Source organism: Periplaneta americana, chromosome 6, assembly GCF_040183065.1.
Source record: "Periplaneta americana isolate PAMFEO1 chromosome 6, P.americana_PAMFEO1_priV1, whole genome shotgun sequence".
Classification (NCBI taxonomy): domain Eukaryota; kingdom Metazoa; phylum Arthropoda; class Insecta; order Blattodea; family Blattidae; genus Periplaneta; species Periplaneta americana.
In genome coordinates, this window is record NC_091122.1 from 67,480,584 (window position 1) to 67,498,331 (window position 17,748).

The following is a 17,748-nucleotide window of genomic DNA, read 5'->3' on the forward strand; positions in this document are numbered from 1 at the left end:
CCAGGACCAAAGAACAACAATCAACAGAATTATCTGTCTGTATTACTTAAAGCAAAACCGATATAAGTACATGGACACATCTCATCAATTTACCAAAATAAATATCACAATAAAGTATAACAATATCCATATTAATGATTTAGTAGATGCCAATAGTATGTGGCAATGGTAAACTATGTAATTAAACAACCTGCTACAATCCCAGAAATATTACAATTCGTTCTAAACTAAAATTATTATTCTTGCATGATCCACATCGGACCACTTCGGTAATCGGTCCACATCAGCGATGCCCAAAGGATAGATTGTGTATTGTCAATGACTGTGTAGTACAGTCGAGTGCGCATAATAATAGAAAAAGGTGTTATATGCAAAATGTTATTTTTGTTTGACTAAAATGAACAAAAACAGTGTTATAAATCTACCAGCGTTCAAGATGAATCTTTGCTTCTTTGGATTTCTGCTTCTTGAGTTATTTCTACCAATGGTGAATACCGTAGGTTAGTTGATTGTAATTTCGAATTCGAACGAGAACTAATGCTTTTAAGCGGGAATGAGAGATTTGTTATGGTGTGATATACTGCTTTTTGTACATGACACAGTGTAGGTTGCTATGTATGTAAACATTTACCTTTCGGGTATTTCGAAAATTACAAAATATGTTTGTTTCGTAATGTAAGTTAAGGTTAATTTCGTTTCATGCTATACTGCAGTCTGCATTCTCTGTCAGTTTGATAATAAGATATTACTTTGGTTATCAAAATTCCGGGTGGTTTGTTGTCGTTACAGCACGTTCCCATTTTAAAATTCAAATATAGTGTCAAATGTTATAGCCTTTTGCTTGTTTATCATGGTAGGTAACAATGTACGTCAGATAAAATACAGAAGTTAGTTGCAGTTATATAATTATTGATATGTAGCCAAAATTTTAAATATAGGCCTACTCTTATATATTACATGAACAATTTTTTGTTGTGCCAACTCTTCCATACATTTATGTGTATAAAACATATTTCTGGTGCACCGCATTTCTTTACAATTGTGTTACCAAAGAAAGGTAGGATGTATTTAAGTACTTGGCTTAATAATCGAGTTAAATGTACCGTAAACAAAAGAAAATTGAGCGGCGACACCAATTTCACACCAGAATAAGGGTGGAAATTTGCTCTGAAAGTGGTGGCTGCAGAAAGACGAGATCACATGCCTTAAATGTAAGCTTTTGGTAGGTACATAGATACCAGTAAGCCTAGTGAGTTTTCCTAAGTTCGAGTATCAGTGACAGGTTAGGTTTGGTTAGTTCAGGCTTTTGGTATGCTTTGCTGATTTTGGTCGGTAGGTGGATATGGATAGATACATGCCTTCCTTTGGTAACGCAGTTGTAAAGAATTGCCGAATAAAATGTATCACACGTCAGTATCATTCATTGACGATACTGAGGTATGTACGCCTAGCCTATTAAGAGATTCAAATAGGCCTACCACTTTCTGTCATGTCATGTTTATTATTCCACAGAGTTGCTTAAGCACTTTGGCCTCTGGAGTATTACTTATGAAGTCATATTAAGTCATATTTTCCATAGAGCTGGAGAAAAATGTTCCTCAGTAGCCTACAATTTATAGTTATTTAAATGGCATTGCCACAGGAGCTTTTAAATGACGTCAGACTGAAAATATAGTTCCTGGTGTTTCTGTTGGCCGACCAGCAGCAGGTGTCGTGCTACCACTGCTGCTTGCATCTGTGAACTCACAGTGCTTCACCAGATTAAAGCTTACATAGGTCTGCTTACTATGTTAGACTATATTAACAACATTCGGTACTCATCCTTCATGTAGCCTAATAGTAGCTGCTGGAAGTGTTACCCATCTTGTGTAATACATAATTTGCATCACATCATTCACAGAATCTATTTCATTAAACCTATTCACGAAATTATTATTTTTCTTCTACACGAAACTAGGCAGCCAGGAAATTTACGTCTGAATATCTTTTTTCGTACATACCGGTTATATATATGTTTTCAAAATGTTGCACGTTCATGCTCTGAATATGTATCCATTGCAGAGCACAACACAAAGTAATAACTGTACTTATTTTTTGTGGACTCATTGCGTGACTTTTCTGCCATCTGTCAAGGACAGACTGACACAGCTAGTTTCAGAAGACGGAGTTTCACCAAGCATGAAGTTTTCTCGTGACGATCTCTATATTCCTTTTTACCTATAACCTCATTCTCTCTCTCTTGGCAGTGCACAATAAGAACATAGAGTGAAGGATAACATAAACACCAGTCAGGAATAATGAAATAAGCTGAACATTAATTCACCAGCCATGCATGCAAGTGGAGACGAACTCGTGAGAATAGTCGAATCAGCATCTTTAGTGGTTAGTCATAAAACAGGGATGTCCAATTTTGAAAACTTAGCCTATTACATTTATTAATATAACATAGTAACCCTATGTAAATTTTAATCCAGCAAAGCTCCGTGAGTTCACAGATGTGGAAGTCATGGGGAGTGGGGAGACCTGCTGCTGGTCAGTTGACAGAAACACCAGGAACGTTCACCAAGACTCATTGCATTACCACGTAGGTTACTTATAAGGATGACCAGTATTCAAGAGATGATCTGAGGACATTTTGAAAGCTAAATAAAATAAGTTTTTACATGTTCAAATATTTATTAAGAACTATCTTACAAGTAATTTGAAGTAGGCTACGTAACTGAAGTTATTGTTATTTCATGTAACTTTATAATGCCTTCTGCAAACAGAAGTTAAATTGAGTGTGATAATGAAAATAAACAATAACGGAAAACTAAAAATATGTGACCTTCATTACAAAGATAAATTGTATAATAAAAAATACTGGGTTACATTATAGTTGATTAGGTTACAAAACAAATGAGAATAGAGAAAGTTTTCTTATGGTAAGTTACTTAACAATAATTCTGAGAAGAGCAAATCTTCTTTAAAACTCTCTCATGTTCACTGAACTGAACGTTTTTATTAAATTCTTTACATGATAAATTGAAATTGTCTTACGGTAACAGAAAAAACTGTATCTTGAGTCTCTACTTTCAATATAGAGGTTCCTGGTAGAGGGGCAGAGAAGGCCTGACGGCCTTATCTCTACCAGGTTAAATAAATAAATAAATAAATACTAATAATAATAATAATAATAATAATAATAATAATAAATAAATACTAATATAGCAATTTTGTCAGTCCAGATGTAATTCACAGAGGAAAATACCCTCACTGTTGCATTTGAACACGCTAGATGCATAATCAGCAGTGTGCAGAACGGTGCGAAATATTTCAACCTAAATTAAACTAACCTACATAATCACTAAATTTCCGAATGGATAGTATGTTAATATACAGAGTGGAAGATAACCACTGCACCAAAACTGGTAATAGATCATGACGAGGAGAGGTCCGAAAAATCTAAATAAGTTTTCTTTCTAACATTCACCATGATAGAGGAAATTGTTATGTTTCTGTGCAACATTTGGCTATATTATGGCTACTTCAATAACTCTAGCATGCATGATTACTCATCCCTTATCTTCCCTTCCCCTCTGCTGTACTCGGTCACATGCACACAACCCTGCACTACATTGCGAGATTTATTTTAACGATTTTCGCAATTATTCAATTTAAATCCATGGCTAAACGGTTTAATTTGCAAAAAAAAAAAAAAAAAAAAAAAAGCTCAAGACCTAACTATTCAGATGAATAATTTCAAGGAAAAATTGTTCCGGGGCTGGATGTTGATCCTGGGACCCTTCGTTTAGCACACGAATGCTCCACCGACTGAGCTACCTCAGGAACCATACACGACACCATCACAATTCTTCCCTTCTAAGCAAAGGGTCCTAGGATCGTTATCCAGCCCCGGAACAGTTTTCCTTGAAATTATTCAAGCCTGCTTCACAGGGAGCTTCTACCTGAAAGTCAGATTTGCATATTCAGAGATTATTTTTATTTATCTGCTTGTATGGCAATCAGCCATTTCTCTTGGGCCATTACCACAATACAGCACTGCAAACATTGGACAAAGACTATTTGTTTTCCTGCTTACTGGTGCTTCATCAAAGGAAAAGTCTAATAAAAGTTTTGTTATATTTAACATGTAGAATCACCTCTTAAATTTTGGTGCACTGATCCCCTTTCATCCCGTATAGTAGCAAAGTTGCAATATTTTGTAAAATTCTTGTTAGAATTTCCTATAATGTAATATTTTAAAAGGATTATTTTTACTCTGTTTGCCAATATTTCTTCTGGGGACATTGAGTTGAACCAGAGACTGTCCTTAATTTAACATTAATTACTAGAGACCGATAGGTACACATGGTTTATCTGAGATTATGGAATATAGGTCTACTCGATATACAAAGGACTTGTTAAACATTTTGTCTTTGCTTACAATTGTATACTCAGTTATATTTGCATGCAATTCTTTATTTCGATTAAGTTTTTTGGTATGCATATTTTCTTGCATTAACAAAAAAAAGTTTACTGATTTTATAGGCCTATTATCGGTACTTAAGTTTTATTAAAGAATGTCTTTGGAAATTTGACTAAATAATAACTATAAAAAAATTGTGAACATATTATTTTGATGCTAACGAAAATTTGGCAACTGTCTTCTGTGATGTGTGGTAGGCCTAACTACTTGTGATGTGAAAATTGTATGAAATACTTTTCAGAACAGGCTTATGAGTTTCACCAACAAACAACTGAACATTACGGAGAATGAGAAAAAAATTATGTTTTATATCACATTAAAATCGTAAGTCTGTTAACTGTAATTTAATATTAGTAGTATATGTTTAAAATATTTCGTATTTTCATTTGTTTAAACCGATAAATACTTATAATCTATATCCAGGCCCTATTAATAACAGACATGTAAAGAATTTTGTAGTAGTCACCGACTGAAGTTATTCGTTCTATTATGTCTTGTACGTAATATTCTAGTAATGTTAATTATATTCTATATTGTGTTGCTCTTTTCAGCAAACAATTTACATACTTTTGATGGAGTATCAAGTTCAGATATAATTGGGGTGGATGTATTCTTTGAAATTATTGAGCCAGAAGAGTTGGGTTATACATACAGGATTAGACCAGCCAAAGATTTTGGTGCGCAGTTTGTAAGTTTACAAAAATATACACTAACGAAAAATAATTTTGTTTGTATATGTTAGAAAGAGAAATATAGATTATAAAGACAGTAAGAAAATTAAAAGGTATGTAAGAGGCAGAGAGAGGGGAGAGAGAGTTGTGAGTGTGATTGTGAGTGAGAGAGTAAGAGAGAGAGAGAGAGAGAGAGAGAGAGAGATAGAAAGAGTATGAATGAAAAAGAGAGAGTGGGGAGATGTGTACAAGTAAGCGAGCACTAGGCTTATTGCGTGTGTCTGTATGTAGATTTAGATTTTTTTTAGTTAGAAATGAACCTTTAGATGGATTGTTTTGTTTTTGTTTTTTTTTTGGAAAAATAAATCTTTCGCTTGTGTTTCTGGAAGGAGGGAGGGAAAGAGTAAGGGATAAGTACAGCCTTAGACAGGGGGAGGGAAATAAACCGACCTCCATCCAAATTCTAAGTTCCCTTTGGATAGCTTCGTGCGAGTTTGTGACCTCTGGATTCACACTCACAGGACAGGTGATGATACTGCATTCCTACTTTAACGTGACTACATATTTGAATTAATTCAATTTGCAATAAAACTGATTTTTTCTTATGCATTTCACCTAATGAAGACCTCGGGGGTAGCCTGAATAGTGATAACCCTCAAAATTGAGATCGACAGTTTTCTGGTTGTTAACAGCCTATAAGCCACATTATCTTTGATTTGGTTAAATAATTATGTAAATATGTTAACAAATGATTGGATTATGCCACTTGAAAAATATGGCAATCCTCTTGTGGTTGCAGTAAAAATTAAAATATATGCAATTTGTATGTGTGGGTTATCACTATTTACCCCCGAAATCTTCAATTATACAGGGCCTACATTTTTAATTTTGTTAAATTTTTGGTATATTATGAAATTTCCTTTGAATTAGTGTGCATTTCACCTAATGAAGACCTCGGGGGTAAATAGTGATAACCCTCAAAATTGAGATCGACAGTTTTCTGGTTGTTAACAGCCTATAAGCCACATTATCTTTGATTTGGTTAAATAATTATGTAAATATGTTAACAAATGATTGGATTATGCCACTTGAAAAATATGGCAATCCTCTTGTGTTTGCAGTAAAAATTAAAATATATGCAATTTGTATATGTGGGTTATCATTAGTTACCCCCGAAATCTTCAATTATACAGGGCCTACATTTTTAATTTTGTTACATTTTTCATATATTACGAAATTTCCTTTGAATTAGTGTTAAAATAATGTCATATTTCACTCTGTTCTATTCAGAAGAAATGCATGATAGTCCTACATTGTTTAAATTCTATCTACAATAAATAAACTTCCAAAGAGACTAAAGAAAAAAGATACTGTATAATACCTAAAACATATTACCGTTTTTATTTCATTACAACTGGATAGAAGGTAATGAAAGAATGCTTGTTTGTGGAAGAACTCGGAACTATGTACAATGTATCTGGTAATTCAAGTGTCCGACTGCTGTTACCATCTACCAGTATTTTGAGGTTCCTCCTGAATCAGTCAGCAAGTGACGGAGAATGAAATCCCAGAAAATTGAAGCAAGGAAGTATGTGACCGTATAATTCAGGAAACTACTTATCGTTTCCAGTCTTTAAGCTACCTAGACGCAACAAAATTGTTAAACAGCAAATTTTTTGACAATTTTTCGCATAATTTTCCTGAACGTGAACTTGAAGTTTACTGTCAACAGCTATACTCTACTGAACAAAAGAGTGTTAAAGATACAACTTCGAGTTCTAGACGGAAGACCCGACTTCCGAAATATAGATGGAGCTGTTCAATTGTTACAATACATAGCCTCCAACAACTCACAGGATCCATTCTGTAAAGTAACGAAGTTGTTAAATATTTTGGTTACAACACCAATGACCACTGCTGAGCTAGAAAGATGTTTTTCTTGCTTGAAATGCATAAAAACGTTTTTAAGGAACACTATGTTCCAGGATCGTCTCACTGTTCTTGCAATACTGTCAATAGGAAAGAGTATGATGTCCAAGATGGAGGGGTTTAACGTTTAACATCAGGGCAATTGGCAAGTTCTGCAGTAGGAAGGAACGTTGTATGGACTTCATATTTCGTCATTAGGCGAGTCTCAAATTAAGATAAATACATATAAGTGTATACAGTAGGCCAATATAGAGATTGTAGCACACTCATTATTTTGACCACCAGCCGCTACTGATAACTTACGACAAAATGCTGTTTTTGTAAAACAGTTATCAAATGATGATTAACCAATACTTTTCCATACAAGTAAAAACGAAATATGCCCTAAGCCAGCATTTCTCAAACTTTTTTGAAGTGAGGACCACTTTTTAAAGTCAGAACAGTTCCGCGGACCACCTTACTCAACACATTGTTGAAAAAATTCAACAGGTTTACTTTTTACATTTGCATGTTTTGTCTCTAAGTGCAGTTGGGTTTCATACACTTTTGAAAGCACTTCATAACAAATAATGCACCGAGGTTTCGATTCACTCTCATTGTCATACCAAGTAAATCGAAGTTTCAAATAACTCTTGTCATATTTACGAAAGTATTTTTTCTTTGAACAGCTACCACTAGGACTAGATATTTATTTAAGGGCTCTAGAATCACTGATATCAACATCTTCATACACACAGCTTCTGAACTATTAGTACTGCCTAAATGAAACATATCATTACGTTCCTTTCTTTTCAAAGATCCGGATCGAAGCCAGTTTCCCATTATGTATAGTGGGAACTATTTAACACAGACATAGTCAACTATTAGCGTGTACTACATAAAAAGGATTTCAAACAACTACAAACAGGCCAGCGACGAATCGACAATGCACAGAATTTGTTATAAGTTACTTGTGATTGGCTACAAAAAATATAATTAGAAAAGTATTGTAATTTGAATTTCTGAATCTGATTCACCCGGATTTTAAAATATTGTAGACGGAGTCTAAAATTTCTTACATCGTCATCTAGAAAAATAGAAAAAAAAAATTAATGCAGAAACATGCCCGATTTTCAACAAGTAAAGATGCAATTTCACATGTTCTATTGGTGTACGACGTACAGTACGTGACTATTTCAATATGCAGACTGGGTGTCGGCAAAACTATTAAGAAAGTCATGAATATATGAAAAAGTTCGGTATTTTGGTCCTTTTTTGTGAATTCAAGTGGTCCCTGGCTGATTTACAGGTGCAGCGCCAGTGTGCAAGGAAAAGCTGGCGAGAAACATCACATTTATAGTGCTTTAAATCCCTCTTTTGTTGCTGAGAGTAGAGTGGGTAGGGTAATAAATTTCATAAAATGTCAGTACTGAGAGAAAAAGTGAAAGGTGACTGTCATGTGTCATTTCCAATCTCTGAGATTTTCAGCTATAGTGCGATACACAATTCGTTTGAATTTTATTTTTCCTTCTGTCTTTTTTGAAGGAACACAAGGGCAGACCTCGAGGACCACAGGTGGTCCGCGGACCATAGTTTGAGAAACGCTGCACTAAGCAAAGGAAAAATAGAAAGTAACACAAATTCACATGAAGAAATCTAGGCTATGTGAAAATGTTTTAAAAATACCAAAATCAGAAAGTTACACTCGAACTTACGCCTTTTGCAGAGAATCTCGTGCTTCACTACTGAGCTATAAGCATTGTTTTATGGAGGAAGCAGTTTTGCATTATACAAGACTATGGGTGAATCGTATTGGCTTCGTGTAGGATACTCAACATTTGATTGCTTGTGAATCAGGTGTTCACCAAAAGAGAACTTGGAAAAATTCACAATCCAAGAATTCGGTCATTTTCGTTTGTCTAAGGCTGTACATCACCCTGTGATTTTTCATACCTGACATTTTCTGCCGGTTCTAAGTTTTCTGCAAGTTTTAACAACCTTATGGAAGTCTTTCAGAATATTCGCAATTATTTTGGGATTTGTGTTTACCTGATCGAAATATTAGAGACCTATGTAGTTTTATAGATCTGCAGAGACCTCTGTTATAAAACAAAAGAAGGAAATTGGCTATATGTAATTTTATTTGGAGTCCTCTTTATTCTATGATGCAGGCTTCCCAACTCTGTATTTCTTCCAAAGGAAGCCATGCTGAAGGCTTTTATTACTGGTACTCTTAAAAATTCATCACCATCAGCTGGGTTGAAATTCTGGAACCAAGCATAGTAATCACTAGATAGGGACAGAGGTGCTCTGTCACTGTTCTGGACTATTCAATATGTAAATGATGGAATTGTGTTAATCTTTTTTCTTCTTTTAATGTATTTAGAATGAATCATTTTCTGGACTTGGGATTCCTCTAGTTCCTGTAGAACCACCATGTGGTTGTGGATGGCCACAGAATGCTGAAGAACTAGAAGGAAGTGTGGCCTTAGTTGAACGTGGGTAGGTGTTTTGTGTTTAGTGTATCATATTTACTCGAATATAACATGCACCCCAATTTTGAAGACACTAAAATAAAATTAAAACATGTTTGCTGGCGAATATAACATGCAGTCATACCAAATATAGACAGAAGTCCTATTGCAGTAGTAGAAATGTAAAAAGAAAAAGTCATATTTTTGTCTATGCATCACATTCTGTTCCAATTTCTTCTTCAGAATCTGAAGTTTCTGTCACCATGTCCAAGTTGAAATCCGAATGACCACTGAAATCTGTTTGTCATTCTCTCAAAACATGCTGTTTCTGCTACCATCTATAGCAGTGACCAGCAGAGTTTGCCCTTGCAAGCCTGCTCACACTATTCTGAGCTTGAGGCGTACACAGAGCTCTCGCTTTAGCATCGGTATATCAGTGACATGCTGTGCCAGTAACATGAATTATGTTATTGATGAAGGACCTTAATATATTAAGTAATGCACAAAAAAGGAACGAAAATAAGTTGATAAAAATATTAAACAATATTACAGATTTTCCATAGTGTTTTTTTTAGTAGGTTATTTTACGATGCTGTATCAACATCTTAGGTTATTTAGCATCTGAATGAGATGAAGGTGATAATGCCTGTGAAATGATTCCGGGGTCCAGCACCGATAGTTACCTAGCATTTGCTCATATTGGGTTGAGGGAAAACCCCGGAAGAAACCTCAACCAGGTAACTTGTCCCGACCAGGATTCAAACCCGGGCACCTGCTTTTGTGGCCAGAAGTGCTGTTACTCCATGAGTGTGGACGATTTGCCTAAGCAAACATTTTACATTTACAGTGAACTGAAAAGTGCTGCACTTGAAACTATTCATAGTCTAGGACAGTGGTTCCCAACCCTTTTTGACTGATGACACACTTTACTGAATGCCCACAATATCGCAACACACCTACTGTAATAATAATAATAATAATAATAATAATAATAATAATAATAATAATAATAATAATAATGATAATAATAATAATAATAATAATAATAATAATAACAACAACCAGTGTTTTTCTTCTGGAGAAACAGGTGGTGACACCACAGTCTACTATATACAGTCGCGAAGCTTGAGGTGTTTTTTTGCAAATCTCGTGATAAAGCGCTCCAAGCGGTTAGCAACTAGAAACAATAGATTGTCCATGGTCGACTTTGGACTGTGTCGTATTTCTGTCGAGTGCTAGCTCGTTGCGTATTTCACATTGATGCTTGTGAAATGTTCGTTATTGGTTATAATGAAAATGTTAATGGCTAAAATATAATAATTGGAATAATAATATGGGACAAGGAGGAGACGTTTGTAGTGCTATAAACTGTAGCAACAGTAAGAGAAAGAGGCCAGAGTTATCCTTTTTCCGATTTCCGAAATATTCAGAAAGGTTCCTGGGTTTCCACAAGAATGCTGTGCAGAAACAAAACTGTTAATTTGAAGTTCTTTGTGACTGTTAGAATACATTATATCCTTAAATTTCACAATGAAATGTTTCAGTCTAACCGGAAGGACATTAGATACCGGTTAAAGTTCTGTCACTTAGGCTGCTAAATTTCCAGAGAAATAAAGGTTAGGTCTACTTTTTTTTCAGAGGATATATTTTTAATTGTAGCTATTAATTTTGTTATTATTTTTATGTGTTATTTTACTAAAGATGTAGAAAAATTACGTTTGTTTTAATGAAATTTATTGATCACGTTTTATTTTCAATTCTGGTGGGATTATTATTGCTTAGGCCTACTTTTTTCTTCAAAGGATATGTTTTTAATTATAGCTGTTAATTTTGTTGTTATTTTTATTTGTTGCTTTACTGGAGACGTAGAAAAAGTCTGTTACAATAAAATTTATTGATCACGTTTTATTTCCAATTCTGGTGTGATTATTATTGCTTAACCTCATCCCACTTTGTTAACTACGTAAGCCTACACTACAAGTACCGGTACACGTAAGTTACTCCATTAATTCATATTTCCATTATTATTGTTGTAAAGAGAAATGCAAATTAATATTTATTGGTTTCATAGTTAATTATCGCTATAATCTTGAATGAGTGAAGCTATTATAGTAAATTTCAGTTCGTTTTGCACAAACAAAAATTAGATTAACTTATTTCTTGCAGGTATCTTCGAGTTTATGGTGGAATTTAATATACTTCATTAAAATAATAAATTAAATTTATGCATTTAATATTTCAATAATGGAAGGAAGGTGTTAATTTTTCCAAAAGAACACGACAACGAAAGTGTAACATATTTTGTCGGCTGCTAGGAGAGAGATCTGCGATGATGTGGCGATAGTAGCGATCCTAGTGGTGAGCAACTACCCATGTTTGCATTTTTACTACATATTGAGCTTCGCGACTGTATATAGTAGACTGTGGTGAAACTGTGTAAAATATTTTATAGCAGACAGGGTGAGATTACTGTTCACTGCACGAGAATTTGGTTGTTTTTAACCTCCTTTTCGTCCAACTAAGACTTTCAAGGTCTAATGGAAACTGAAATAAAAATTATATTAAAAACATAGTTGCAGCATGTTCTGCAAGAAAAAAAAAAAGCACTAATGACAACTTCTATGTAGTGCCGGACATCCAGTGTTGTAGATAGGTGACTGTTAACAAGCAATCGGGGGGGAGGGGGGGGAAGCAACTTGAGTGGCATTAGAAGAAAACAAAGAAATGTATAAAAAAATCCCACCCTATCTATGCTGAATGTCCGATAAAAGAATTTTATTATAATTTTTGAAAACTCATCTATTTGAATTAATATGAAATTTGCACTTTGTGGATTGCACAGAGATTCTCTGTACGTGGCCTTATGGTTGACAAGTCAACACAACAGTATTTTTATGATAAAAAATGCTGATTCACACAAGTGTGATGTTGAAAACGGCAGTTATGAATGTATTTTTAGTTTGTTCAGGACCATCGACTGATATGACAAAATATTTCCGCATATAAGACACTCTGAATTTTATTTATATTCATTTCCTTGCCATGTAAAACCATATTGCAAGTATTCATCACTATATTTATGAAACGCAGTGCGTTTTTTTGACCCTGAAGGGAATTATTGCTCACATTATTTGAATTAGCACTGCTGTCACCTATACCCAGAACTTGATTCAGGCTGTCTTTTTCGAATTAAAAATTTGTCCATGACAACATATAAATAAAGCATTTTTAATAAAATAGTCGCACTATCATCCGCTCACATGTGTATACTGAAACTGACCAATATGCTCTGACGATTCTAAACTCTGGGAAGAGTAAACGAATTACTAAGCATTGTTGCAGGTGTTCATGTTTCATTGGTAAAGTCTGTGTCAAATTAAAACGTACTATATCAAATACTTCGTTGTAAATAAAAAATGCGTCGTAAAGGGACTTTCTGGATGGCATAAAATTTATTTTTAAAAAAATTTCGCGACACACTCCATGGGGCTGTGCGACACACCAGTTGGGAACCTCTGCTCTAAGATATACAGAGCAAGACTGGCTACATATTTGCACTGATGGTTCGCTGTCTGATAAAGAAGGTAGTGCTGGAGCAGGAATCCACTTTTATGTCAGCAGCATTTGATGGAGAAATCCTGGCAATAGATATGGCTTTATCACAAGTACTAGACAGGATAAATATATTCCAGAAAGCAGTAATCCTTAGTGATTCTTCTTCTATTATTCAAGCTACAGCATCATGCAAAGTACCAGTTAGCCATAAAATATTAGACATCCAAAATACTATTAATATCCTCAGTGCCTCACAAAAAAACCATTACTATACAATGGATTCTGCACATTGTGGCCTATAAGGGAATGAACAGGCAGATACTTCGACTAAAAAGGGTACCAAAATTTTACAAATGAAAGTACAGTATTGTCGTATCTTTCTGCAAAATTAATAATAAATAGAAATACCCAGTTAGAAATAGCTGAAAATGGCTTCATATGGGTGAATGGTGTAAAGTCAAGTAGCTGCCATTAAGAAAAAAAAATAATATACAGTATCGAGATTGTCAGGTAGTTCTTTGTTCTCTTGTAATTTACTAATGTTTCATAGGCTGTTAATGATGAATATTCAGAATTTATCAGAGACTGTATATAATGAAACACTTGTTTTAGGGAATGTTCATTTTTGAGCAAGACTGTGAAAGCAGAGGAAGTCGGAGCACGAGCCATAATAGTAGCAAATCAAGATCCTGACAGTGATGAATTTTACATTGAAATGATTGATGACAACACGTTTCGTGAAGTTAATATCCCAGCAGGATTTCTTTTAGGAAAAAACGGGTATGTATGACCTAGACATAAAGTTAAGCCATTTATTTCTCCCTCATTTAGCATTTATTTGTAAATAAAATGAAAATGTTAATCAGGCACTGTATTGACAGTCATTTTAGATATCCTACAGTCAGAAGAGTTATTTTCTTAACAATATTAAGCAAGTTCTATGAATAAAGTGTGTACTGCATGAAAAAAATGTTATGAAATAAATCCCTTTTCTGCTTGTAGCATAATAATAGTTATTTATGGTACTTGTGAGGTAAGTGCATCTTTATTGCGCGAGTGGAAAGATTTAAGCACGAGGCGTCAGCCTCATGCTTAGATTACACGAGCGCAATAAAGATCACGCTAACAAGTACCATACGTAATTTTATCCATGACCATAACGAAAAATTATGTTTTATAAAAGAAAATATGTTGAAAATAAGTCCTCATAATCACATATCATGGCATGGATTTTAGAATCAATACGTGTACTAGATAGGTTATGATGTAGGAGGCCATGATTAGTGAAGAATGGTATCAAAGGCGTTGGATAAATAAATTATAATTAATTATATAATTTTAATATATATTTTTTCATTTTAAACTTGTATTTTCGTCTTTTTGAAGTTTCAGGGATTATTTAGAAGTGTTCATGGGACTAATGTGATTAAAATAATTTCACATTTTACTTCTGTAAACTTAAGAGGAATATTAAAATTTAATTAATCATCGTGTCTGTTTAGCTCAGTTGACTAACGCGTGTTGTTATAAATCCTATGTTATAAATTCTATAAATGAAACTTCGTAGGTTCAAGTCTCCTCACCTCCCAAAAGATAAATTATTACAAATTAAAAAAAAAAAAATACATATTAGATATGAATGCAATGCACAAATTACGACGTAGTAGATAGAGAAGAGAGAAGGAGATAGAGTGTATGTATATTTAAGAAATGGCAATAAAGAAGTAGAGGTAGTGACATCTAGTGACTAATATATTAACTTCTTGAGTAATAGTTGAATGGAAAACTATACGTGTGTACCCGGGTACTAGGAAAATACTAATGAACTGTGAGATAAAGTTCAAACTGTGAGGTAAAGTTTTTATCTCACTAGTGGAATAAAGTAATGTTGAATAAAAGCCTACTTTACAAATGCAAAAGTATTTAGTAAAGGCATGTTTTTCGTTATGGTCATGGATTAAAACATAAACAATAGTAACACTTTTTTCCTCCCATTGTACACGACAAAGTAGTACTACGCTTGTACGAGTAATTAATCACTATGGAAACTTAACATGGTTCTGCAGTTTTAATGAAGATTCTATTTTCTTTTTACTTAAGTAGTTTGTATTTTCCTTAACGTTTTTACTCTATAATGTGGTGACAATGAAATGGCTATATGAAAAATAATATTAAATATTAGAATACAATTATAAAGAAATAATGTGATGGAAGAGTGAATAGGTGTATTCCAAGAAAAGCTGTACCAACACAATTTTTGTCTTCAGCATAAAATGCCAACACTCCAGCTGTTCGGCTATGAGTACATCTTGAACATTTATATTTTATATATTCTTGTTTGTTCCTTTTGTCATTCACAAATACTAATAAATTTATAGAGTAATTACTAGACCTCGAATATTAAGCACATGAAAAGAAGTTACTGATAAAAGGTAGCAAAATGTTATCTATATTACAATATAGTAAGCAAGAAACGAAAAAGACAATGTCAATTCTGGTATAAAATATGTTACACATAATAAAATTAAGAAAACTCTGCTACTTATTGTCGATAAAGAACTCGCTTGCAAGATTTAAACTTTGGCATTACACATAAAAACATACATAGAATGTGCCACTAATGTGTATTTAAGGTACGAGAATAAAAATGGCAATTATGAAACAGAACCTTGCAATACAGAGAACTTTTCAAGAACATCTTCAGGTCAATTCCACTGTGATGGGTGTTACTTTCAGAAAGAGAGTCTTCGAAATTTAATTGGAATACAATAATTAATAAAATATTTTTACTAGTTCTTTTATACTCCAATGAATCTCCACTTCTTGCTTGTCAGACACAACTAATTATTTTTTTTTCTAAACATTATTTGTCAGGTGATATAAGTGAAATAAACAATGTGACGGGTGTAACATGAAAAAGACATGCATAAATTAATGATACAGTTTAACTGATAACTCTGTGAAGTTCACAGTTTGAATTAATTGTGTTACCTATTTTCAGTGAGAGGAAAGTTCAAGGAATCCAGTGATATAATGGATGTAATTCAAATATTAAGCCCTACACTTACAATTTAATTAACCTTATGTGATGGGTGTTACTTAATAATGTGACGGGTGTTACTTGTCTGAAGAAATTTCACATCTGGTTTTTTCTTTTTTTGGTTCAAATCATAGAACCTATATTTTCTGTAGTTCACTACATAGACTTAAGAGTACTGGTAGCCTAATATCAATGGTAGACATATGTTTTCAAAGTGTGCAATTTTTTTTAAGTTAACTTTCACTTAGTAAATTACAAATATGATGTTGACAGCTTCAAAATTGTACTTCTGACGCTCTAAAGTAAATTAATACAAATATTTAATAGAAACAATAAAAAATACAGCCATAAAATCAAAATAGTGTGGCTAGAAGTACAGATTCGCTTTTGATATTAAACTGTTGTTCCTAACATAAATTTACTTTTTAGTATATATGCTCACTTCAACAAATGCTAAATATAAATTTATATTTCTCACAATGGAATTTAATAAATTTTACTAAAACTGTAATTACAAAACAAAATACAACAACTTAAGCAGCATCATACTCAGAGCTGTCTCAATTTTTACTATTTGGACAGCTTTTCCTAGTGACTGGAATTTCGTTTCACTGAAAACACTAGTGTTTATTAATGCAGCTTTTCTTGCCTTTTAGTTTCAAACTTTCAGTTTTGTTTTCTTACTGTGAGCAGTAAATTCTTTTCTTGATAGCTTCTTTGTTCTCCTAAGCTTTCCCCCCTCTCTCTCTCTCTCCCCCTCCCCCTCTCCCGCTTCCTCTCCCTCTCCCCCCCTCTCTCTCTCCTTCTGCAAATAGTCTTCATATCTGTGTTGTTTGGGTAAAGGGAGATGTCATAAAATGAGCTTGGTGATAAATGAAAATTAAACTTGGAACTCTTACTGAAAATACTTTTCTACACAAAACACAACTGCTAGTATTCTTTTCATTTTTGCACACTAGGTTGTATAATTTAACTTGTGTGTTCATCTGGGGAACAAAATTCCATCTGCACAAAAAATTACTTATCCCCCTTTACTCGAACTCCACAGAATTTTATCTTTATTTAATTTTCTTCGCCTAGGGCATTCAGGTTGCCTCTCAGCTGCTGATTTCCCCATTCTGCAATTAAATATATACGGTATCCAGCTATCTCAAAACGTTAAAATAAATAATTGCATGGTTAACATGCAGCTTCGTATATCCTAAAAATGCAGCAACTTAATCTGCATTTATTTTTAGGTTATGCTAATGGTTAATATCTTCAGTAATTCATTCCTTGTTAAGTAAGCAAGAAATAATGTTACAGAATAGAAAAGTACTATGATTAACTAAAATAAAACATAAGTACATTTACCTTTGTAACCTATAATTTTTATGTAAATCAGAACTTTCGACCAAACATTCAGCTTAATGTAAATTTGGTGGGAAATCTTTCAGACAAGTAAGATTTTGGAGGAAACAGGTATTGACGACTGTTGATAACTTAAACTTCAGATTTACCAACATTTGAAACCTATTTAATAATGTGTTGTGGGAACTACCTGCAGTAAATCAAAATACAGAATTCCTGTGTTCTCCGTGCTCTAATTTTGTAACACCCGTCACATTAAAACACTTGTTATTTTTAGTTTAA

At 33.6% G+C, this 17,748-nt stretch overlaps 1 protein-coding gene across 4 annotated transcripts in view; it reads left to right on the plus strand.

Moving 5' to 3' along the window:
* Positions 1-293: 293 nt before the first annotated feature.
* LOC138701412 (PRADC1-like protein) overlaps positions 294-17,748 on the plus strand; it is a 29,122-nt gene continuing 11,667 nt past the window's right edge. For 2 of the 4 annotated variants that reach the window (XR_011332547.1, XM_069828273.1), the window contains exons 1-4: positions 294-500; positions 5,020-5,156; positions 9,434-9,549; positions 13,689-13,856. Coding sequence is in view for 3 of the 4 variants with exons in the window: in XM_069828273.1 (XP_069684374.1) it covers positions 398-500; positions 5,020-5,156; positions 9,434-9,549; positions 13,689-13,856 (524 nt within the window). In the remaining variant the exon portion in view is untranslated. Of the gene's footprint in view, positions 501-578; positions 616-5,019; positions 5,157-9,433; positions 9,550-13,688; positions 13,857-17,748 lie in introns of those variants that run through there. The other 2 variants (XM_069828274.1, XM_069828275.1) reach the window with 2 other exon arrangements.